Genomic DNA, 24931 nt, shown 5'->3' with positions numbered 1-24931 from the left:
GAAAGAAGGGGCTGCCTCGGGCTTATCCTTCAAGGTGCTTTATTGCAGCCACCACGGGAGAGGCGCTGGCGAGGAGGCCAATCTCACACAGACAGGCTTAGATATTCTTATCTCCCTGGCATCTCACAATGTCCTCACCTAAGAAAGTTGAAAGGTGAGCTTTAGCTGTTTAAGGAAAAAAAATACAACACTCAATTTAAATTAACCAGATCTGTCTTTTAATAGTTACCAGAATTTAGATGTTAATTCCCCAGAGGAAAAATGTCCATGGCACACTTTTTCTGGAAAAGTTCACATGTAGACAGTGAAGCTTCTGAAGTTAGGTGTCAAATTAGTAGTGACAATCTTTTTTTTAATCTTGAAAGTTCCTAGTTTTAAAGAAAGTAGAATCCATCTGGGGCATGTCTGCATCACAGGGTATCACTCAAGAGTCATCATCAGGCCAAAAAGACTCTGAAGGGAACCAGGAGGGTTTGCCCTTGCTGTGGAAAGACGCTACTGAAAGTATAAGAGAACACCCTAATGCACGCGTCAGGCACGAAACCGTACCACGCCCCGCTAAGACATGGGACCAGAGAACACGTCAATGTCAGGCCGCTCCAGGAAAACCATCCACAAAAACAGAAGCTAACCCGAGGTCGACACTGCCATGAAGCATGTTTGCTGAAACTGCAGTTACCAGTGTCTTTACTGGACGCGAACATCCCTGAGGACACGGCTGTGCTGCTTCCTAAGCATATGTGACCACGATACTGTCTTTCCCCGGGTCTCCTTAGCGCCATCACTGCACCAGGCCCAGCATGCCCCAAGTCCTCCAGAGCCTTCTCCTGAGACAGCACTAGGGGCCACGTCAGACCCCAGGCTGCAGCCCTTCACCGTGCCCGTGCCCGTCCCCGGTCCGGTCTGCCCTGCTGGGGCTGGTGGGTATCATGGGGACCCCTGTGTAGACACAGACACCGGAGAGCGTGGGACAGGAGGCGTCTCAGAGCTCCCCACCCACACACTCAAGGGTCAGCGTCACGCATGTTTCCTTCTGTTCCCATGGTGCCTCCAAAAGGGTTGCCAAACAAAGTCATCATTGATTACCCTGGAGTATGTCAATAAGCCAAATACCAGCAGCCAGATACCACCAAGCTAGTCACCACTTTAAAAGAAGATGAGCTGGAGAACGAAGCAGCCCTCTGATGGACCCAGTCAGTGCAGTCGGGACTCAGGGAGACACCCGGGGACCCCTGCCCAGCTCCCTGCCGGAGGAAAGACTAGGGAAGGGAAGCGGGGGAGAAATGAAGGGCGTCGGCAGAGAGAGTAACAAGTAGAAACTTCGCCGATTTGGGAGCAGGCCGAGAAAGAAATTCTGTTGAGCTGCTAAAGAATTCTTCATTCTCATGTGATTTTCTTCATTTCTGTCTTCCCAGTTACTACCAAGGAGCTAAGGAAAGTTCAGGAATACTTTGTTTAGTGTCGCCATAACATCTCCAACCATGCATTAAGTTTAACCAAAAGTTGCAATATTCCAGATTCTTAAATTCTCAATGGCAACCAATTTATGCTCAAGTTGAAAATCTGGCAAGCACCGTGCGCCTTCAGCACACGCGTGGGTCCGGATTTTCCCATCACACACACGCTCTCCCCCGTCCAAGGTGCCTGTTTACTTCTGGTCTGCGTGGGCTCAGGTTTCGAAGAGCTTGCTGAAGGCGGCCCCCACCTCGGCGATCATGTCGGAGGTGGTGGTGGAGCGACCGTGCTTCTGGAAGGCTTGGTGGTTGCACTGCCTGGTGAGAGAGCAGGCGCCAAACGCGGCCACCAGGAGAGGGCTGGACCTGCGGAGAGGGGGACAGCAGGAGGTGTGGGGAAGTGGGCGTCGTGGTCCGGGGGCCGCAGCTACCCTGGGCTCTGGTTTTGACTCCTGTTTCAATCTCGGGACCCCAAATTGTCAATTTCAAGTCTGATATGCCTCTGAGGAGAAAGCAGGTTTATCACAGCGAAAACCACCATTAACCCTCCACTACTCCCTGGCAGGAGGCACACAGGAAACGTCTATGTACTCGGAGACAGGTCCAGGGCCAGGGCACACGTGGGCCAGGTGTTCCCAGGGAAAGCCAGGCGGCACAAGCTGCTTAGCCCTGTTTGACTGTGCTCTCAGTGCCCGGGTGCGGAGGGCATCTGAGGTCTGAGAATGTGGATTCCTGCTACCAGGGCTCCATCTCCTGGGGGAGGGGTGGAGGGAACTAGAGTGAACCCAGCAGAATGAACAGTAAGACTCCTGCCCACACCCCTACCTCCTCGGCTCTCAAATTCATGTGGACACACCTAGTTTGGGGGATGGTCCCAGACTCTGCCATCCCGGCAATGAGGACAGATGAGGCCACTGGATGACAGCCCTGCCCACCCTCCAGAAGCCCGGGTCTGCCACACCTAGCACCTGCAGCCACCACCTTGATGGGCTCACAGAAGAGAAATGGAGATGCTTAGAGGTATGGGAACTGCTGGCATTCACAAAGTTCTCTGACTACAGGACTGGGCCAAGGGCCCTGGTCCTAGAATTCTGCTGTCTCTTAAAGAAAATTCACATCTTGAAAACAAGTGTCTAAGTAAGCCTTGACCCTGTCTGTTTTCTCTTAGTATTCTGTGTTACACAGAACAAACCACTCAACTTCCCAGAACAGCGTGCTGCTGGGCCTTGGTTGCACCTCGGAACTCTCTGGAGAGCTCTGAAGACCACCCCTGCCCCAGGCCCCATCCACAGTGAATGACGGACAGGCCCAGGCCCAAGTGTGGGGTGGAAGCTTCTGCCAAGAGGGTTCGCCTGTGCCGAGATCTCTCCAGTGAAGCCTAGAGTTCGCTGTCAGTGTTTCCGGGGCTACTTATTCAACACATGAGCTACTGAAACAGCTTAGAAAAATCAGACGGTTTCAAAGTAGAATAAATGAAGACGTGGCCTTACCCATTTGTTTTCTCTGGTCCAGCAAGCAGCGCCCAGTGTACCAGGATGCCCAGGGAGCCCGACAGGAGGTCCCCTTGCCCTCCACACCTGCGGCTGCTGCCTTCCTGGCTGCACACAAGCACTGCACAGGGCAGAAGTGAGAGCAGGTGTCAGCATGGCCATGTGTGTGAATGTGACAGTAGCCACGGGTGTGGAAGGCCGCACGGCAGGCAGAGCCACACCTTCCAGGAGCAGCCTGAGGCTCCACTCACATCCTGCCCGCTACGGCTCTTCCCTGTTTGTTCCAAGGGTTGGAGGCAGCCTCTGTTTTACAGAAGAGGAAACCAAGACACGCAGTGGTGAGGCTGCCCCAGACCCCGCTGTGTAGCACAGCAGGTTGGTGGAGACACCTGCAGCTTGGAACCACCTCAGACGAGCCCAAGCAGGCAGCTCTGAGCAGGGCGGTGCCAGCCTCCAGCTCCTCCCACCAGCTCCCGGGGAAGGAGCCCTCACCTGCAGCCCACACTCCAGGGTTCACCTTAAACCACAGCTCAACCATACAGGGCAACACCGAGCGAGGCTTCCACCGGCCTCATAACGTCACGTATGCCTGTGTATGGGAATTCTCTATTTCTTTGAAAAATGTTTTGAAAACCAGGTGTTACATTCTCTGAACCTGTTAGACCCAAGAGAGCCTTCCAGTGATTAAAAAACCCTCATCTCAAAGGTGTCAGAGTCCCTCTGAGAACATCTGCTGTGTTCCTTGTGCACAGCTGTGTGTGGATGAGTGTGCGAGGGCGTGTGCGAGGCTGTGAGCACAACTGTGCATGTGAACGTGAGTGTACAAGTGTGGATGTGCACACACCCGCCCACAGACGCCTCGGTGTTCCACCCTGATTTTGGTACCTAGTCCAGCCCCGCAGCTCAGCAGGTGAGTACATTCGCTGCCCATCATCTGTTCAGGCCTGAATGGAGGGGCTTCCATTTTCAGCGCTAACAAGGGCACGGCTCCCCAGATGCCTCGCTGGCGCTGGGCCCGGCCTCTGCCCTGCTCTCATTTGGCTCTTGCTGAAGCCTCCCCAGGCTCCGTGGGAGTGGCCAGCTGAGACTCGCCACACTCAGTGCCTGAGATTCCACTACCAGCATCAGCTTCAGGGCTTTCTGCACTTCCCAGTCATTTTGATAAAAGAGAATGAAATGCAATAAAATACCCAAATAACTGCATGGATGGTGGATGCCACAGGTGAGATGAAGGTGGCAGCTGGAGACGCGGGACCCTGCACTGTGCCCTGCTGTTGCAGGCACCCTCCCGCCAGACTGCTTCTCATAACTGAGGCAAGGGAATTCAACCAACGGGTAAGGCCCATGGCTCGAAAGCCTGCCCTCACCACTGTCACCTCCCCTGGCAAAACAGTGAAAAGTCAAAACATGGACTCTGAAGAAAGTGTGGTTGACGAGCTCATCAGGAATCCCTGTGTGAATGTGTGTGAACACGGGTGTGCACGGGAGAGGTCTTCCAGGGCTCATGCTCGGTGTGGCCATGCTGACTGACCTGGCACCGGCCCATGCACAGAGGGCAGCCGCCACTCACCCTGCTGGCCATTGGAGAGGATGTCGCGCTCTCCTTTCTGGACCACCGTCACGTTGCCCAGGGCTTGGCTGAGTCTTAGCACAGATCCATGGCTGTCATCGCTGTCCATAGGGCCTCTGAGCTATGACAACACAGGAAGACACAGAAAAAGCAAAGTCTTCCTCAGACACACGACGACAGATAGCCCTGTCCCATCCGCCATGAGACTCATGCTCTCGTGTCTAAAGGGATCACCCAGGCACCTGTTAAAGGCCATGTAGGTGGGAGGATGCCCAGGATATCACCTGCAGTGAGTCCTCCGAGCAGGTGCTGACACGGTGCCTGCTCCAGTGCCCATCCTCTACCTCATCAGAGCAGGCTGAAGGAGGACCACCCAAGAGTGGGTTCTGAGAGCTTTGCAGGAGTAATACAAATTCCAGTCGTACTGGGCACTAACACTGATGGGACACTCACCATGTCGGGACTCACGGCTTTACATAGGTTTCCTCATCTCATCCTCACAACCCCGTGAAGCAGATGCCATCATCACACTACAGATGAGGCACTCAGGACACAGACAAAGTGACCTGTCCAGAGTGCACTGCAGGAGGGGCTGGCTGACCCGAGTCCCTGCCTGTCCCAAGCCCACTACACCATCGTTCATCCAATCCAAGCGCATTAATGGGAAGACGCGCCATCTGCTGGGAGAGGCACAGCGATTACTTGCAGGTGTATCCACAGGGACAGGCTGGGCAGAAGCATGGAGCTCGTCCTTCACCCTCTTCAGGACGAACAGGGCTTGCATCTACCCTCCAGGGGGTCCACTCACTCACCACAGCGTCATACAGTCTGCTGAACTCCATGTGGTTGGGAGTGAGCACAGCCTTCCGGTAGCCATGGATGAGGGCCGGCTGCTGAGCGACCAGCCACAGGCCATCCTGCACAGAACAAGGAGCCGTGCTCACTGCACAGGCCTTCCGGGAGTCCGAGCCAGGAGGAGAGAGGTCAACTCACCGCGTCGATGACAACAGGGATGTCCCTGGCCTTTGACACTTCCAAAATGCCCTGCCAGAAGAGAAAACCAGACTGAGCACCATGCCTGCTGCTATGGTGTGGGTATGTGTCTTCTCAAAACTCATGGTGAAACTTAATTGCCAAGGGAAGGGTCCTGGGAGGTGGGGTCTTTAAAAGGTGATGTGGCAGTGTCCTCATGGGTGGGTTTAATGACCTTTAAAATGGGCATAAGGGTCTCTCTCCTGCCCTTCTGCCCTCGCCAGATGCCGGCACCTTGATGTTGGACATCCACCTTCAGAACTGTGAGCCAGTAAACGCCTGTTCATTATCAATTACCCAGTCTGTGGTACCGCTACAGCAGCGCAAAACCAACTAAGACACTTTTCCCAAGAGTGAAAGAAAATTGAGCAGACTCTTAATAAAATGCAACATCAGGCCATCAAACAATAAATGGAAAATAATTAAGTAAATGAATAAAAGAGAGAAGCAGAAAGACCCAATGAACTCGCAGAGCCCCTAAACAAGGCAGGACACTGGGAACTCTGAAAGGCGAAGCCCACTGGAAACGCTATGAACAACAGCTGGGCTCCTAGGCTAACCCATGAAGACAGCCCCCGCCCGAGCGAGGGCTTCCAGTTCTCCAACAGATATTAACACGCAGCATTCGGAGGCAAGAAATCTGAATTCCTGAGAATTCCCCAAATCATTAGTCATTACGTATTTTTCATATCACTTTACTTACATGTTTTAAAATAACAATAATAATAAACAGGGAATCATTTTTCCCTGATAGGATTACAGTGAAGGTTTCAAAGGTTTTCTATTTAAAAAAAAAAAAACTACATGTATAGATACACACACATATATGTAATATTTGGTGGTTTTTATTATTATGAACCAATACATTGTGACAAGATTATACACTGCAGTAGCATGTAAAGTGATCTTGACTTGATAGACACCTGATAATACAAAACATTAAAATAGAAAACATTAAACAAAATGAGAGGTGACAGCATGCTGGCAGTCCTCAGAGCCCTCGCTTGCTCTCAGCACCTCCTCTGGCTGGGCTCCCACTTTGGCAGCACTTGAGGAGCCCTTCAGCCCACCACTGCACTGTGGGAGCCCCTTTCTGGGCTGGCCAAGGCCAGAGCCCACTCCCTCAGCTTGCAGGGAGGTGTGGAGGGAGAGGCGAGACTGGGAACTGGGGCTGCCTGCAGCGCTTGCGGGCCAGCTGGAGTTCCGGGTGGGCGTGGGCTTGGCGGGCCCCGCACTCGGAGCAGCCGGCCAGCCCTGCTGGCCCGGGGCAATGAGGGACTTAGCACCCAGGCCAGCGGCTGCGGAGGGTGTACTGGGTCCCCCAAGCAGTGCCAGCCCACTGGCGCTGCGCTCGATTTCTCACTGGGCCTTAGCTGCCTTCCTGCGGGGCAGGGCTCGGGACCTGCAGCCCGCCATGCCTGAGCCTCCCACCCCCTCCATGGGCTCCTGTGCGGCCCGAGCCTCCCCGACGAGCACCACCCCCTGCTCCATGGCACCCAGTCCCATCGACCACCCAAGGGCTGAGGAATGCGAGCGCATGGCACAGGACTGGCAGGCAGCTCCACCTGCAGCCCCGGTGCGGGATCCACTAGGTGAAGCCAGCTGGGCTCCTGAGTCTGGTGGGGACGTGGAGTCTTTATATCTAGCTCAGGGATTGTAAACACACCAATCAGCACCCTGTGTCTAGCTCAGGGTTTGTGAGTGCACCAATCGACACTCTGTATCTAGCTGCTCTGGTGGGGCCTTGGAGAACCTTTATGTCTAGCTCAGGGATTGTAAATACACCAATCGGCACTCTGTATCTAGTTCAAGGTTTGTAAATACACCAATCAGCACCCTGTGTCTAGCTCAGGGTTTGTGAGTGCACCTATCGACACTCTGTATCTAGCTGCTCTGGTGGGGCCTTGGAGAACCTGTGTGTGGAAACTCTGTATCTAACTAGAGAACCTTTGTGTCTAGCTCAGGGATTGTAAACACACCAATCAGTGCCCTGACAAAACAGGCCACTGGGCTCTACCAATCAGCAGGATGTGGGTGGGGCCAGATAAGAGAATAAAAGCAGGCTGCCCGAGCCAGCATTGGCAACCCGCTCGGGTCCCCTTCCACGCTGTGGAAGCTTTGTTCTTTCGCTCTTTGCAATAAATCTTGCTACTGCTCACTCTTTGGGTCCACACTGCTTTTATGAGCTGTAACACTCACCGCGAAGATCTGCAGCTTCACTCCTGAAGCCAGCGAGACCACGAGCCCACAGGGAGGAACGAACAACTCCAGACGCGCTGCCTTAAGAGCTGTAACACTCACCGCGAAGGTCTGCAGCTTCACTCCTGAGCCAGAGAGACCACGAACCCACCAGGAGGAAGAAACTCCGACCACATCTGAACATCAGAAGGAACAAACTCCAGATGCGCCACCTTAAGAGCTGTAACACTCACCGCGAGGGTCCGCAGCTTCATTCTTGAAGTCAGTGAGACCAAGAACCCACCAATTCCGGACACAAAAATACATGCTAAGAATAATTTAAAGTATTGAAAACTAAAGCCGTGTATATTAAATGAAATTTGAAAGCTGACAAAGCATTAGCTGCTCGCCTAACAAAGTGCTCGTTTCAGCCTGTTTATGACGCACATTCCAGCCGTAGGAAAGTGTGTATACGGCTCTGACACTGGTCCGAGCATTAGCAGTGTGTCCTGAAGCCCCTTCCAGGGAGGCAGGTACCTGAGACTTCATGGAAGTTTATTCCCTTTATTAACAATAAAAATTCTTTGTCTGCTTGCCCTGAGTTTGGCTTTACTGTTAAAACTGGCAGGCTTTTGCTAATTCAGATTTTAGATCAGTTTCTGATTTCATGTTGCAGTATTTGGCAACAATCTGACATTTTCATCTGTTTCTGTGTTTTCTTTTAATGTATTTGCAAATAGTACTCAAAAGTGAATATTCAAACCCTGGAAAATGCAATGTTACATGGGTCTCCTAGAAAGGTTTGCAGCATCAGAGCACCCAGCGCAGAAGGGTGTCCCCACCCATGCGAAAGCAAACCGTGGTACACTAGGGAGAAATCTGGGGGCATCTCTCAAAAATTTAAACGTCCTTACCCTGATTCAGCAATGGAACTTCACCCAAAAGAGTGCACAAAACACATAGATTCAGGACACCACTGATGTTAACATGAAGAAAAAGCTGAAAACAGTGTAAATGAACTAAATACACTGTAGTAGATCCATAAATTCTGTAGTAGATCCATAAATTCTGATGTGGCTGTTAAAAATAATGAGTATCCACATATCCTTCCATGAAAAAGTCCCCAGGACACACTGTTAATGAGTGTGCAAAGAGCACAGTGTGAGGACAGGTGCATTGGTCAAGAGCCTGCGCTCCAGATTCAGACAACATGCGTTCAAAGCCAGCCCAGGAACCAGAAGACTTAATGTTGTTAGACATTCCCCCAACTGATCTTCAGTTTCAACATCATCCCTACCAAAGTTGCAGCTGCCTGTTCCACAAATCAGCAAGCTGATCCAAAACTGGAATGCGTGGGACCCAGGAGAGCCAAAACAACCTTAAAAAGAGCGAATTTGGAGGACTCCGGCTTTCCGACGTCAAGGCTTCCTACACAGCCACAGCAGTCAAGACCGGGCAGTTGCAGGACAGCTGTACAGATCAACAAAACAGAAACAAGAGTCCAGAAATAAGCCTTCACATTTAGGGTCAACGGATTGTGAGGGAGGACAACAAGTTGGGAGGAAAGAGGAGTCTCTCCAGCACATGGTGCTGCAACAGCTGGACACCCACAAGCAAAAGACTGACGCTGGAGCCTCCTCCTACCACACCAGCATCAGCTCGACATGCATCGCAGAGCTAAAGGAACAACCAAAACAATAAGGCTCTTAACACGTAGGAGTAAACCTTGGGTTAGGCAGAAGCTTCTGAGATAAGACACCAACAGCACAAGGGACAAAAGAAAAAACAGCTAAATTGGACTTCAAAATTAAAAACCTGTGCTGTAAACAAAACCATCAAAGAAGTGAAAAGACAACCTACAGAATGAGAGGATATCGGCAAATCGTCTCTCTGATAAGGAACCTGTGTCTAGAACGTATATGAAGAACTCCTAAAAGTCAATAATAAAAAGGCAAAAAACAGTTTTCAAAGTGGGGAAAGGGTATGAATAGACACTTCTCCAAAGAAGATACCCAAACAGGCCAGGCGTGGTAGCTCACGCCTGTAACCCCAGCACTTTGGGAGGCTGAGGCGGGCGGACACCTGAGGTCAGGAGTTCGAGACCAGCCTGGCCAACATGGTGAAACCCCATCTCTACTAAAAATACAAAAATTAGCTGGGTGTGATGGTGGGCGCCTGTAGTCCAAGCTACTTGGAGGCCAAGGCAAAGGAATCACTTAAACCCAGGAGGCGGAGATTGCAGTGAGCCAAGATCACGCCATTATACTCCAGCCTGGGTGACAGAGTGAGAATATGTCTCAAAAACAAAACAAAACAAAAACAAAAACAAAAAAAGATACCCAAACAGCCAATGAGCACATGCAAAGATGCTCAACAGCATCAGCTGCCAGGAAAACGCAAACCAAACCACAATGAGGTCGCTCCACGCCCACTAGAGTGGCTGCTAAGTAGACAACAACAGTAACAAGTGCTGGGGACGACGTGGAGAATCAGAGCCCTGGCACACTGCTGGAGGGAATGGAAAATAGTGCAGCCGCTATGGGAAACAGTGGCAGGGCCTCAAAATGTGAAACACTTAACACCCAGGAGAGTGAAAACACATCCACACAAAAAGTGGAAACCAATTTTCCATAAATTAATCAACGGATAAACCAAAGGTGGTGTATGCATACAGTGAAATATTAGATATAAAAAGGAATGGAATACTGATACGTGCTACAACACAGGTTAACTCTAAATATAAAATTATGCAGAGTGACATAACTAGTCACTAAATAGCACACGTTGCATAATTCCATTCATATGAAATGTCCTGAACAGGCGAATCCAGAGAGACAGAAAGCATACTAGCTGAGTGGCTGCCAGGAACTGGGGAGACTGGGGAACAGGGAGCAGATGCTAACGGGGATGGGCTGCTTCTGCAGGCAATAAACATATTCTAAGGTTGATCATGGTGATGGTTGCACAACTATGAATATACTTGAAGCCACCGCATAGTTCACTTTAAATGGGTGAAGGGTATGGTAGGTAAATCATCTAAATAAAGTCGTTTTTAAAAAACCTTCTCTGCAGTTTCTTTGCTACAAGATCCCACGGGCGTCTTGAATCCTTGCCAGGACTCAATCTGTCATCAGAAGAATGGGGCTATGAACAGAAATCTACCTAATCGGGTTGCTTTCAGGCCTACACCAGATGATGACCTCATTCAGGAATGTCGACGAAGTAGGAAGCCTCTGCTCCGCGCCAGACACGAGCTGGAAGCTGACGAGGCGGCGGCAGCCCACGCTAGATGACCTGAGGGCTCTCCAGACCATGGCAACAGTGTACAGGAACCAGAATGCGAGGTCCGGAGTCTGGGCTGCAGGGGCAGTGACGCACACCCTCACTTCCCACCTTTCACACTTCCATGCAGTACAGTGGTTTTTTAAGATACCAGTTTTTAAATTATGAACTTAAATTCACAAAGAAAATAACCTGAAGCAGAGCACTCTGGCTTGTTCACCTTTAATTCATCCGTACCCCCAGGATGCAGAGCTGGACAGGAAGCAGCAGCCGTGCACCGCAGACCCGCAGCCTGCAGATGGGACTCCCCACTGAGAGCCTCTCCCCAGGGATGACAGAGGGTTCTACTGCTCCTAAACATGGCCACCTCCTCCTTCCCGGTGAGCAGGTAAGACCTTAAAGCTCAAAGACGGGCTCCCGTGCTGACTCCACGCCGCTTTTCCTGGTCTGTGCAGTGTCAGCCTGCGTCTGCCTGCCCCTCAGATGACTCATCCTGCACTGCTGGCTCCGTCACTCGCCGCCTTCAAGCCCCGCAGCCTCAGAGACCCCTCCATTAACTAAGCACCCAACAGAGTGCCATGCAGATGGCTGGCATTTTCAGGGTGACTGCTGATCTGGGGAACACAAAATGGCCAGGCACCTTCTAAGGGCTTCAAGCGTAGTCCCTCACTAATGCCCGGCCTCTGATCCCCATGCAGTCACCACGCCTTGCACATGTGAGCACCCTGTGGCACCAGGCCATCTGGCACACTGTGTCTTCCCCCAGGAGCTCTAACAGGGGTCCCCCGGAACTTGAGAAAGGGTCTCAGAGGGCAGCCCCACAGGAGCACAACCCCCAGCAGAGACACACCAGCCCAGGGAGCGTCAGAGGACGCAGGGAACACAGAGCTGGCAGCCATCCCCATCTTTTTATCGCCCCTGATCCCAGGTGGTATTTATTTACAGCAGGCACAAAGTGATCAGAATAACTTTCATCTTTTGGATTTAGGTGGGCATAAGATGAACTTTAAGAAAGCAATACCAGCATAAATGAGAGTCCATGCACATATGCATGTGGGCACGGACAAGCAGGCCCGTGTCACCTCACAGCCTGATGTCAGCAGAGCATGGCGCCAGGGCTGTGTGGGAACAACAGCCCAGGAGGCTGAGGGAACCCCAGGGTCCCCCAGCAAGAAGGGGGTGGCCTGGGAGGTACACCCAGGCCTGACCCCAAACCTCTGTCACCTCCTCAGTCCTGCTCACCCTCTCCTCACATCAGACATAAAACATCTGAGCAACTCCACACACACACCTCCTGCAGCTGCTCCATGAGAAAACAGTCGGGCCCGAAGGGAAGCAGATCTCAGCACAGTTCCTCCCCACCTTTGCACTCAGTTTCTCCTCCGTCCCTCAAATCTTATCTCAGTCATGCCACGAAGAGGCACACGGAACACCACACAAAATGCAAGAGAAATGCCTCTGTTCCAACTTCACGCCTAAGGGCTAAGCCTGTCATGAGGGAAGTGAGTGAGTATACACATTACCTGGACATTTCTGAGAAGCGCATCATCTCTACCCAAGCCAGGTCCTACGACAAGAGCATGCAGCCGGGGCAGCCACTTCTCCACCTCATGAACAGCATTGGGGCTGTCGCTAAAGAAGGAAAGGAAGGCCAGGATGGTTACCCACAATTCCTCATTTACTTACTGTCATGTATTTGTTTACATTTTATTTTGAAAAAATAACTTATAAATAGTAATGACTTTTAAATAATTTCTGTAATTTAGATTTATTATTTAATCAGTACAGAAGGCTCCCATGTACCCTTCGCCCAGCCTCCCCGAGGTTAACGCCTCACACACCCACATTCCGGATCAGCATGACTAAGTTCACATTGGTTAATACTATTCATTAAACCACAGCATTTTCCAAATTTCCCATTTCCTCTTGATGTCCTCTTCCCATGTCAGGACCCAAACCAGGCCCCACACTGCATGTGGCCATTGCCTCTCCCTGATCTCTCTTTTAATGCCCAGATTTACATGCCTAGCTTTCAACAGTTACGACAAGTTAGAAAAAGAGCGATAGCTATTTTCAAAATCATCTTTGCCCTCTAAAGTTAGCCAGTTTGTTTCCATCACATACATGTGTGGCTGTAACGCCTACTTTGTGTGCTTATAGACCAGGCCCCACACAACGCACTGACCCTGCTGCAGTTTCTCATTCAGAACAAGGCAGGGGTTTGCTTTTTCAGAACTCCTTCCTGTTCGGTGTGACCTCTCCTACAGCCCACTGTTAAGGCTTCTGTCCCCTTTCCTCCCCGACAAGCTCCCTTGTCAGGGTCACCCCGCACTGTGAGATGCACCAACTATTCTCAGGCCTCATCTCCAACTGACCCAGAGTCGCACACACAAGCCCTTCTAGAGGTCTGGAAACAGTGGCTTCACTGACTCCTGGAGGCCCCTGCTGCCTCCTCCCCAGCCCGTGCTCCCAGCATCTGAGTGCCAAGTCCCCCCTGCCCCCAACCCCAGCCCCCCTCCGCCTCTTACTCCCTCGTCTTCCAGCTTTAAGCACCGTCCACATGTGCATGACTCCCAAGTCCGTGTCCCCACTGTCCAATGCCCTCTAGCCACGTCCCGTGGATGTCTAACTGGCAGCCAAACTGCACCCCACACCCAACGCCTCATCTTCATCCCACCCAAGCCCGTTTCCACCACATGGAGTGACCACTCGCTCAGACCAAAACCCCTGGTGGAGTCTGTGCCACTTGCCTTTTCCAATCCAATCTGTCGGCAAATTCCACCCCCAAACTTTCCAAACATACCCAGAACCCGGCCCCTCTCACCATCTGACTGCACCCTTCCCTCCCACAGGTCCTTACCACAGCCTCCGGCCCAGCCCCACAGCCGCCTAGGAGCCTTTATGACCCACACTGGCCCTGCCCTGCTTACTCAGGGCCAGAGCCACAGCCCTAACAGCAGCCCCACACCCTGTGGAGCCCAGCCCTGCACCTCTTGGTCACCCGACACATCACAGCACCCCACCTGGAGCTCCACGCTGGCTCCTCTCTGGTGTGGAGAGGCCGGGCTCGACCCAGGCGTCATCACACTGTGCTGCCGCCCCAACCGCCCCTCTGCCCACTCTCACAGCCCCCTCCCTGCTGCCGCTCTCTACGGTTCCTTCACCACCTGACATCCTCCTCTCCCTTGTCTCCAGAGCAGCACAGCCCAATCCAGTCGGTGCAAACACACACAATGAAAAGTAAACGAGAGCAAAAGCTCTGCTCCCGCACCCCCCAGCCACATTTCAAGCCCTCAGTGGCCACAATCCTGGACGGCAGAGAGAACACCTCCACACAGCAAGCTCTATAGCATAGGCGGTCTGGGGGAGCCCCACGGGGGCAGGTTTTTGCCTGCCCAGTTCCACGCTGACCCATGGAACGCAGGCTAGGGCCTGGCACCAGACATATGTGCCGAGTGCAGGAAGGGTCTTGTTATTGCTCAGGGGCCCTTCGTTTCCACCTTCTGCAAACCTGTCACACACAGCCCACAGGGCCTCCCTGCCTCTGGAGCTGGGCCCCGGCCATTTCCAACAGGCCCAAGCTCCCCCAACCCACCTCTCCACCCCTCCGTCTCTGTCTTATTCTGACCACAGATGAATGGGCTCCTTCATTTCCCTACTTCCTCTACAGCACCTGCTGACAAACTCTGAGGATGGAAAATCCATCAGGACGCTTTCGGTGTCAGTGCCAAAACCCCAAATGATGCAGGAGGGAAAGAGAACCTACGAGAAGCCGGCGCAGAGCGACTCACAGAACTGGGTGGACGATCAGCTCCGGGCTGTAGGCCTTAATCACAGGTGCGGCCGCACTGGCACAGAACACGTGGGACAAATCTGCGCCCTGATGAAGGAGCACAAGAGGCCGACTCAGGGATCGCTCCGGCATCGCTGCCCACCCGCCAGACACAGGCGTCCAGCGCTCATTACTCAGCCCCGGTGACATGCATGAGAAACGTACTAGCTCGGATTACACGCAGCCAGGTGGCTTAGCAAAGGGCCAGGGCGCAGAGCACAATACCTAAAAAGAAAGACTTTTGCCACCACTGCAGAGGCAGGGTCAGAGCCACACACACCAGCACGGCCCAGCTCGGTCTGGTCACCCTCCAGGAGGAAGGGTCACAGGAAGAGGCCGGCCGTTAGCACTTGCTCAGCTCATGGGAAACTGCAGGATCAGCAGCTTCAGCTGGGACCTACAAAGGCATCCCAGGTGCACTTTGGTGGAGTACAATACAAATCACGCTTTAGGTTTTAAAAATGGGCTTCAATTGAGGCCAGGTGCAGTGGCTCACGCCTGTAATCCCAGCACTTCGGGAGGCCGAGGCGCATGGATCACGTGAGGTCAGGAGTTCGAGACCAGCCTGACCAACAGAGAGAAAACCTGTCTCTACTAAAAATACAAACAAAATTAGCCTGGCGTGGTGGCAGGTGCCTGTAATCCCAGCTACTCGGGAGGCTGAGGCAGGAGAATCGCTTGAACCCAGGAGGCGGAGGTTGCTGTGAGCCGAGATCCCGCCATTGCACTCCAGCCTGGGCAACAAGAGCGAAACTCCGTCTCAAAAAAAAATGAGCTTCAACTGAAGTGATCATGTTTATGCACAGATGTCATGATAGACTTAAAGGTGTTTCTATTAGCTATGATTACCCTAAGATATTATTTAGATTTCTATGAGAAAACATTTGCTTTAATCATATTTAAATAATCAAACTCTCTACCAGAAAAATCCCAATAAAGAAATTTTAAGTAAACATACCACTTTGAGAGCTGAGATTGCTGCAAAATATGGGGCTCCAGTGTACCTAAAAAGAAGGTATTTAGAGTCAAAAACTTCTGAGAATAAGGTAAGCATACCTTGATCAATAAATAGGTTATCAATAAAAAATAGACATAAATAATATAGACATGGTTTATCAATAAATAACAGAGACATGAAGCACACAGCACAAACCCAACACCTAAAAGATGCTCAGCAAATGTTCAATGAACATGAACCAGGTTTGACTAGAAATGTCTTTTTTTTTTTTTTTTTTTTTGAGACAGAGTTTCACTCTTGTTGCCCAGGCTGGAGTGCAATGGCGCGATCTTGGCTCATTGCAACCTCCGCCTCCCGGGTTCAAGCGATTCTCCTGCTTCAGCCTCCTGAGTAGCTGGGATTACAGGCATGCGCCACCACACCCGGCTAATTTTGTATTTTTAGTAGGGACAGGGTTTCTCCATGTTGGTCAGGCTGGTCTCAAACTCCCAACCTCAGGTGATCCGCCCGCCTCGGCCTCTCAAAATGCTAAGATGACAGGCATGAGCCACCGCGCCCAGCCAGAAATGTCGATCTTTTACATAAAACCTTCATGCATTTCAGGAGAGTGAATCTCTGGCAGTAATGCCTGCAGTCTCCCTGCAATGTGAATGTTCAAGGTAAGGAGCTGACCGCAGGCTTCTGCCCGGAGAGAAGAAAGTGACAACCACATGTTCGGAGCAGTCGGGCATGGACAGGGTCCCAGAGTGGGCAGACCCCGTCCTCCAAGAGTCACAGTCAGCAGAGGCCAGATGGGGGCCACTTGGGACAAACAAGAAACGGCACCCACCACCCAGCTGCTTCCGCCTCGCTGTTCTGGAATCCCTGGCTCTCCAGGTCTAAGGGCACTTCAGGCACAGAAAGGAAGAGCCCTGCCCTCCGTCAGATGGGCAAATGCAACCTTTATGTCCATTCCGAGCAGTGAAATGTTTTGCTAACCCAAGAAAAAGAGACCTGGGCAAATGCTGATACACATCACCTTACATGGCCTTCTCCTGCAAAGCGGTGTCAATAGCGTTGTAAATGCAAAAGACAGTACAGAACAGGCAACATACATGCACACACTCTTCCATCATCTGAAAACAAGCCTCACTAATAAGAGAAATGCATTAAAACAACAAGAAAGCTTGTCAACTTGACTAGCAAAGGTTGTCCTCCAAGGGCTGCAGGGAACAGGTGCTCTTGGGAGGCAACACACACTAACGCAATGGGGGGACAATTCAGCAGTGTCACCAGCATGTAAAATGCACACATACCTGATCCAGTAACAACTCTAACATACCCTATGGCACGATCAACAGCTGCAAATGGAGGGATGGGCAAAGAGAGATACCACATCCATGCAAACAGAAAGCAAGCAGAAACAGAAAGAGGAGCCATGGCAGGCTTTCCGTCAGAGGCAGAAGGTATCCTTCACACCCAAGGACAACTTACGAACAGCTACGTACCAAACACAGCAGCAAAACAGAACAGGAGCAAGCTAGGGATTTGTCAAATTTCATAAATGACTTTCAGTAACATCTTTAAATTGACAAAGTAAACCAAGAGGTTGCTGAGTGTTTCTATCCTAAATACAAAAAACATGCTTGTGGTATGAAGTCCAGTTAAATACAGAAAAGCAGAAAGTGGAAAAAACAGGCTCATTTCCCCACTACAACAAAACTTAACACTGACACACACGAGGGAGTAATTCAGTCAGGGCTCCTCAGAGTTATTTCCTAGTTAATCAAAAAGTGGATCACTGAAAAATACTGAGTGTCCTATCAGGCTGCATTTGGAAATGATTACTGAGGTCAAACTAGACAGCGTGAATGAGTCAGGTAAGCAGCCAGCCAGCAAATGACTTTTTAAACACCAACACTGCACATCAGCTACTTACTCCTGACAGCCTCCAACTACGCCTATTCTTCCATCTTGCCCTTTGTGCTTTGTGGAAGACAGAGGAGGTATGATATTTCTCACCAGCTGCAAAGTATTTTCCATATCCTTTATCGAATGTGCTTTACGTAGCGAAAACGCTCTTTCTAAAACTGAAAGACAAGAAAAATGAATAATTCAGAAAGGTAAACAGATATTGTTAGTACACATAACAGCCCATTAGCCAAAACCCTCTCCAAAGTTATTATGAATGCTATAGATTTTTACCCAATGGATTTCTGTAAGCAAATATGATGTTCAAAATTACATTAACACATGCAATTTTTTTTCTTTTTTGAGACGAACTCTGACTCTGTCACCCAGGCTGGAGTGCAGTGGCGTGATCTCAGCTCACTGCAACCTCTGCCTCCCAGGTTCAAGCAATTCTCCTGCCTCAGCCTCCTGAGTAGCTGGGATTATAGGCGTCTACTACCACACCTGGCTAATTTTTGTATTTTCAGTAGAGATAGGGTTTCATCATGTTGGCCATGCTGGTCTAGAACTCCTGACCTCAAGTGATCTGCCAGCTGCAGCCTCTCAAAGTGCTGGGATTACAGGCGTGAACCAGCATGCCCAGCCTGAACACATGTAATTAACACATATAGTAACACATGCTATTTATTTATTTATTTGAGACAGAGTCTAGCTCTGTCACCCAAGCTGGAGTGCAGTGGCACGATCCTGCTCACTGCAACCTCCACCTCCTGCGTTCAAGTGATTCTCCTGCCTCAGCCTCCGGAGTATCTGGCATTACAGGCACCTGCCACCCTGCCCTGCTAATTTTTGTATTCTTAGTAGAGACAGGGTTTCACCATGTTGGCCAGGCTGGTCTCCAACTCCTTACCTCAAGTGATCTGCCCGCCTCAGCCTCCCAAAGTGCTGGGATTACAGGCATGAGCCACCCCACCAGGACAACATATGCTATTTCTATCAGGTTTATTTTTGAAATGTATCTGAAATTTTGGAAGACCATTTAATTTTCCAGAAAGTTTTATCAAGTAAAAAAATGCATTATTACTTAACGGACTATCACTTCATTTCAATTTCCCTTTAGGATTATTAGGTCTTTTCTCTCCTCACAAACTGGAAAGCAAGCTCCCACCCGTAATCCACTGGGGTGCTCAGAAGTCTGACAGATTCATCATATTACTCCCAACTGTATTCCAACACTCAACTCGGTATTAATTAAATAACCTAGAAATGGCATTCTAAATATGGCACACCTCTTAAATTGGGTTCAAAATGGCATTTAAAGTAATTTCATCATCTTGAGTTGTCTCTAAACAGCTACACTTCAACTGGCCTTTCTTGAAGAGCTTCCTGTGTTATATATTTTACCTTAATATTTAAAACAGCTCGGCTATGAGAGAAATGCTGGTATGTTCTATAGAGCTCAATGAATAAAGCATACATTCTCCCTAGAATGAAAGGATCTTTGCAAATATAAACAGTATTTTTTCAAACAAGGCACTCAATATTTTTATCCTTCCAATTATCTCAGCAGCAGAGAAAAACCAGTGTCACAAGTTCCACTGACTGCAGCCCAAAGCTGACTGAGCGTTTCAAGGCAAAAGAGCTTTGTCTTTTAACTTACAGTTTTACTTTTTACTCAACAAAACTTTTGAAGGAATTTTCTTTATGAGTAGATGTAACTGCCTTAGCTGATAGAGCAGATGCTGGGATTCCCCAAGATAAAAAGATCCCATGAATCCCCATCAACCCAAATCCTTTTTTTTTTTTTTTTGAGACAGAGTCTCACTCTGTCGCCAGGCTGGAGTGCAGTGGCACAATCTCGGCTCACTGCAACCTACAACTCCCTGGTCCAAGCAATTCTCCTGCGTCAGCCTCCTGAGTAGCTGGGACTACAGGCACATGCCACCACGCCCAGCTAATTTTTGTATTTTTAGCAGAGACAGGGTTTCACCATGTTGGCCAGGGTGGTCTCGATCTCCTGACCTTGTGATCTGCCCACCTCGGCCTCCCAAAGTGCTAGGATTACAGGCGTGAGCCACCGCGCTCAGCCCAACCCCAAACCTTTTCACCTTCTTCCAGACCAACACACAAGACCCAGCACAGAATCACTATAAACTGTGGGCCAAGGAGAGACACAATGAAGCTTGCTGAGCTACCTGCAGGGGACCGATGCACCCATCCTTGAAATCCCTCCAGGCGGGCTAAATTATGGTTTTAAAACAATACACTTGTCTAGAAGAGACATTTATGGGGCCAGGCGCGGTGGCTCACCGCTGTAATCTCAGCACTTTGGGAGGCCAAGGTGGGTGGATCACCTGAGGTCAGGAGTTCGAGACCAGCCTGGCCAACATAGTGAAACCCCATCTCTACTAAAAATACAAAAATTAGTTGGGCGTGGTGGTGCATGCCTGTAATTCCAGCTACTCGGGAGGCTGAGGCAGAAGAACTGTTTGAACCCAGAAGGTGGAGGCTGCAGTGAGCCAAGATTATGCCACTGCACTCCAGCCTGGGTGACACAGCGAGACTCTTGTCTCAAAAAAAAAAAAAGACATTTATGGATATTGATCAGCATCCTGTCTTTGTTGTGGGGAGCTGTTCTATGCACTGAAGGATGCTGAGCAGCATCCCTGGCTTCTACCCAGTCAGCAGTGCATGTACACGCACCCAGTGGTGACAACCAGAAATATCTCAACACTCCCAAATGTCTTCTGGACGGGGCAAAATAAGCCTGGGTTAAGAACCACTAGTAGAGATGCATGCGTGTAGTTTTAGCACCTTTAAATATACCAGTACTTCAAATTAAATATTTAAGGTCATATAAAATATAAATTGTGACTTATGAAATCACAGAGAAAAACAATTTAGTCAGACTTCAACTTACGGATGTTAAAAATTAACATTTATATCAATGTACCCTGCCTGATGAAAACAACTCCTAAATGGTAATACTTGATAAATCTGTATTTCTCACAATAAGAAAAGGAATAAAATGGTTCCACCAGATAATACTGTACATTTTCCAGGAGGCTTCTTTCTCCCAATATCCAAGATTCATATCTTATAAACATCTGTATCTTAAATTTCAGATTTAAGTCTTAAAAAAAGTACTATAGGTGAGGTATGAAATATTTAATGTTTATATCAAAAAGGGCAAATATCATAAACCCACACTGAACTACCCATTTGCACTTTGCCCCATAGTTGAAATAACCTATACATTACCGGAAAGGATCTGACACAAAATTAAGCTGCAGCCACGAGTCCAGGTGGAGCACCTGTCAGGTGGAGGGGAGCACCAATGCCCCTCTGCAACCAGTGTCACCCAGCACTCCCAGGAGGGCACGGCAGGGCCGCCTCAGGGTCACAACTGCAGCACCAGAGCTCCCAGGGATGCTCTGTTCCAAGTCCTTGTCCTCTCCGCATCTGCTCCTCAGAGCGGAAAAACTTCCCTTCCGCATCACACTCTGCTGAAAGTCCTCCCAGTACTTTTGGTACTGGGATAGCACCTTTCTGATCTTTTTGGTTGAGAAAGAGGAGATATGCTAGTCCAGGCATGGCTACGCTTAAAACCTACAGGCTTTAAAGCTAATACTGATTTTTGTTGTTATTCAAATAATGACAAGAACACATACAATTTTTCCTGCACTTCAAGGTAAGCTTTGTTAAAATGATAAGATATCAGGGGGCTTAAACATCGAATACAATATACGAATAAGGGCCACTTTCTAAGGCAGATTTTTCTACAGCAGGTTAAGCATTAAAGTCCCATTTACCACAAGCCAAAAATATCAATTCTGAGTGTGTAAAACCCACTGCATTCACACGGCAATCTTTATCCTAGCTAGGAAGAAAACACGGGGTGGGGGGGGGGGGGAATCCTGTTCTGAGCTATTCCTTTATCTTACACAGAAGGTAGTGTTTTGGAGCCCAAAATGTGCAAATCACCTTCATAGCAACTTGATCAACCCACCAGCGGGAGTCGCCTCCTCCTGCTCCTGTTCCGTTGTGAAATCTTAAGACTTTGTCAGATTCCCAGTTCCCTGGCCATGATGCTACTGTAAGGGCTGGATCTAAGAACCCTGGAGAACAAGAAGCGCCATCCAGAAACTGAATATTTAAAGATTTACACATGAGAAGGATGGCTCTCAAATGGAAGCTAGCTTAAAATTATTTTAAACTCATAACATAATTAATAGTAACTTTTTTGCTACATAATTTTAAAAATTCAAAGTGATACCAAAAGTAACTATTACTACATGTGGGGTTCTGAAACCTTTCAAGCACACAGACAACCTACATGGTAGGGGTTGACCTGGACATAAGAAGGAAGTTCTTATGTCTGGACTGGCGGAGAATCAGCACCCTACTACTGCCTGCCCACAGGGAATGTGGCACCATCCGCAAGCTGCAGCACTGACTCCTTCCCTGTGGGACTCAATCACCTCGAACACAGCCTGGCACAGAACGAGACACTTGATACATGTTCGATGAAGTCAAGACATCGTGATTCACTCTCCTCACTAACACTTTATCTTTCTTTTACAGATAAGGAAACTGGGGCCCAGAGAGAAACCTGTGCAGATGCTGTGGTTAGTAATGGACAAGCCAGGCCACAAGACACTATTTTACCAAAGTGCTGCCATGTTTTTGTTTTTATTTTTGTGGGCACACAGTAGGTGTAAAATGCTGCCATTTTAAGGCAAAATAAGAAGTATAGCATTTTCCCTTAACTAGAATTGTATTAACACAAAGTAAAATCCAGGCTGCTCACTAGCATTCACCTAAGATAAACAGCTTCTGTTAGCAAAAGGGCCAAAGCAGGTCAACTAAACTTCCCAGCACTTGGCAGTGACGCAAGTTCCAGCTGGCTTACTGACGTCACCATTTGAACTTAACATTTCAAATGTTAACACAGAAACATTTACATATAAACATCAAAGTTCTGAAGGATAAAAAGGCCTTGACAATAGGTGACTTAAGATGTATCCCATTCAGTAACTCTTCAGGACAATTCTGAGTCTGGAAGAACAGGTTAAATTTGTTTGGCTTTTGTTTTAAGGAAGCGTGTCTGGGGAAGACTATCACTGCTGCTTTGTGCTAAAACTGCTTTTAGTACTGGAAAATTCTACTTAAAAAAACAAAAATACTTTAAGTTAATGTGAGTTATAACTAATTTAGAGCATCTAACAACAATCCCTAAGTTAACTGAAATATTTCCTAAAGCCTCAGTAATATACAACTCTACCTGGCTTTTCGTAAAAGTTTAGGCAGTCTGATAATAAATCCTCAATCAAGCGCAATGAAAAATCTTGCTACTAATCACGGTGTGTGAATTTAAGGTAAAGAGCTACAAATAAATCTCTGAATAAAGTGTTAAGAAGCCTCCCTGCTGGTGTGAGTGTAGAGTACCCTCTCAGCGCCACCCAGTGCATTCTCAGTGTGTGCTGATGAAAACAAAAAGCCAAAACTCTCTGACGATGCCTAACATACACGCAAGGTAAAATCTGTCTAATGACTACAGCAACAAATGGTGCATTTAACCATTTCGGCCACTCACTGGCTGGAGAATCCTGGCTAAGTCACTTTCTCTGAGCTATTTATCTTCTATACCAAGGTGGATAACAGCAATCTCTCCTTATGAGAAATGAGATATACACGAACTACTTCCTGTATAAAATATGTTAGATACACCAATACCAACAAGGCAAACAGACAAAAAAACCCTATGAAGAGATGGGGCTCCAAGCACTTGCTCAGCTCCTGTTTAAATTCTTTCTACCTTATCCGTTCTATCTGAAAAGGCATCTCAGCGTGCAAGGACCAGCCAAGGCCAGGGCACGGCCCTCGGGGACATCTGGCCAGCACTTCAGGTTCTGGGGATGACTCAGGTGAGCCTCCCTCCCCAAGGGACCTCCTACACGCACACGCACACCCCGAACCGGGGGCGGGCGAAGGAGGCCTGGCTGGTCGAGTCCTTTTCTGAGGCCCAGGCGTCGCAGTATCCAGTCCCTCTCGTCCAAGGACGTGCAGGGTCTGTACTTGCCCAGTCGCACTGGGGCTTCAAGTTGGGGATGCAGACACGGCCCTGCTCCTGGTGTGCGCGAAGCCCGCTCAGCCGGCCAGCTCGCCTGCACGCCCGCCGCGTCCCTGGGCCCCAGGAGGGCCCCCGTCTCCAGCTCCGACCAAACAGCAAGCCCGCAGTTGGCGAGCATCTTTCCCAGACCGGGAGCGGGGACAGAGCAGAGCAGACGGATCCGACCAGCGCACCACGGCGCCCCAGGGTCCTCCTACCGGCCCTCGGCCCTCGGCCCCCCGTTCCCCGGCCACCGCGCGGGCTCCGCCGCTCCTGGGACGCGCACTGGCTCCGGCCCGGCACCACCCTCTGCCCCTCTGTCACCCCGCACGGAGGCTCCCATCACCCAAGCCGCGCCCAGCCGTCGCCGCGCCGTTCCAGGAGGCCTCCGTCCTCTCCCTACGCCGCCCCGCAGGCCACACGGCGCCCTGGCCCCGCGCGCGGGCTGCCCCTCGGCGACGCTTCCCCCTCGCGAGCCAGCAGAGGCGGTCAGCGGTCGGGTACCTGCGTCCAGTGGCGGCCCGTACAGCGCGAGTGCGGCCGAGAGCAATGCGACAACGACCGCGCCGGCGACGGCAGTTGCGGCCCCCGCGCGTGTGACCATCCCCGGGCCAAATGGAATCGACCTTACCTCGTCTGCAAGCCCGGATTGCCCCACAGCGAGGACCCAGGGCCATCGGGCAGCATTCCGGATTCCCAGCTGCCCCCGCGCCGCCGCCGGAAACACAGCCATTGGAAGCGTTTTCCGGTTTCCCGACCGCCTCGGCGCGGCTGTCGGCAGTGGGATCCCAACTCGCTCAATCACACCCCGTTCTAGATGATTGACAAGCGCGACGCCCAACCCGGCCTGGCCCCAGCTCTGGCCTAAGAGAGTTCGGCTGGAAGGCAGGTTGAAGAGTTAACAACGGTCTGGTTTAGGGTCTGGTTTGTGTTTATCGGCCCATTTTTAGGCATGCGGCGTTATAGAAAATGATTTTGCTGGCAGGTGGAGTGCCGAGGCCCACTATGTGCCCCCAGTATAGCAGTCAGGTGCCTTTCTGCTCCAGGCGCAACCTCTGCCCTGAACCCCGAACCAGCTCACTGCGAGGCCCCTTCGCTTTCCACCGTCTCAGGTCAGGGCAGCTCCATCACTC

General features: G+C 50.2%; 1 protein-coding gene across 6 annotated transcripts; it reads right to left on the bottom strand.

Moving 5' to 3' along the window:
• Window positions 1-195: 195 nt before the first annotated feature.
• On the bottom strand, window positions 196-24931 carry NAXD (NAD(P)HX dehydratase). Of its 6 annotated transcripts, none has more exons than XM_019039592.4 (11): window positions 24123-24234; window positions 21671-21804; window positions 17715-17865; window positions 15797-15842; window positions 14798-14886; window positions 12530-12638; window positions 5508-5558; window positions 5327-5431; window positions 4515-4635; window positions 2945-3065; window positions 196-1820 (listed from the first exon to the last, which is right to left on the bottom strand). In XM_019039592.4, exons 3-11 carry the CDS (start codon window positions 17816-17818, stop codon window positions 1670-1672), a joined length of 897 nt encoding a protein of 298 aa, XP_018895137.1. In that variant the 5' UTR covers window positions 17819-17865; window positions 21671-21804; window positions 24123-24234; the 3' UTR covers window positions 196-1669. The 6 variants fall into 6 exon arrangements, with proteins under 6 accessions (XP_018895137.1, XP_018895136.1, XP_004054782.1 ...); XM_019039591.4 differs by having other exon boundaries at window positions 21696-21804; XM_004054734.4 differs by lacking the exons at window positions 21671-21804; window positions 24123-24234 and adding an exon at window positions 24430-24931.

This window comes from Gorilla gorilla, chromosome 14, assembly GCF_029281585.2.
Source record: "Gorilla gorilla gorilla isolate KB3781 chromosome 14, NHGRI_mGorGor1-v2.1_pri, whole genome shotgun sequence".
Taxonomy (NCBI): domain Eukaryota; kingdom Metazoa; phylum Chordata; class Mammalia; order Primates; family Hominidae; genus Gorilla; species Gorilla gorilla.
The sequence above is the reverse complement of the archived record's forward strand: the minus strand, read 5'-3'. Positions and strand labels throughout refer to the sequence as shown.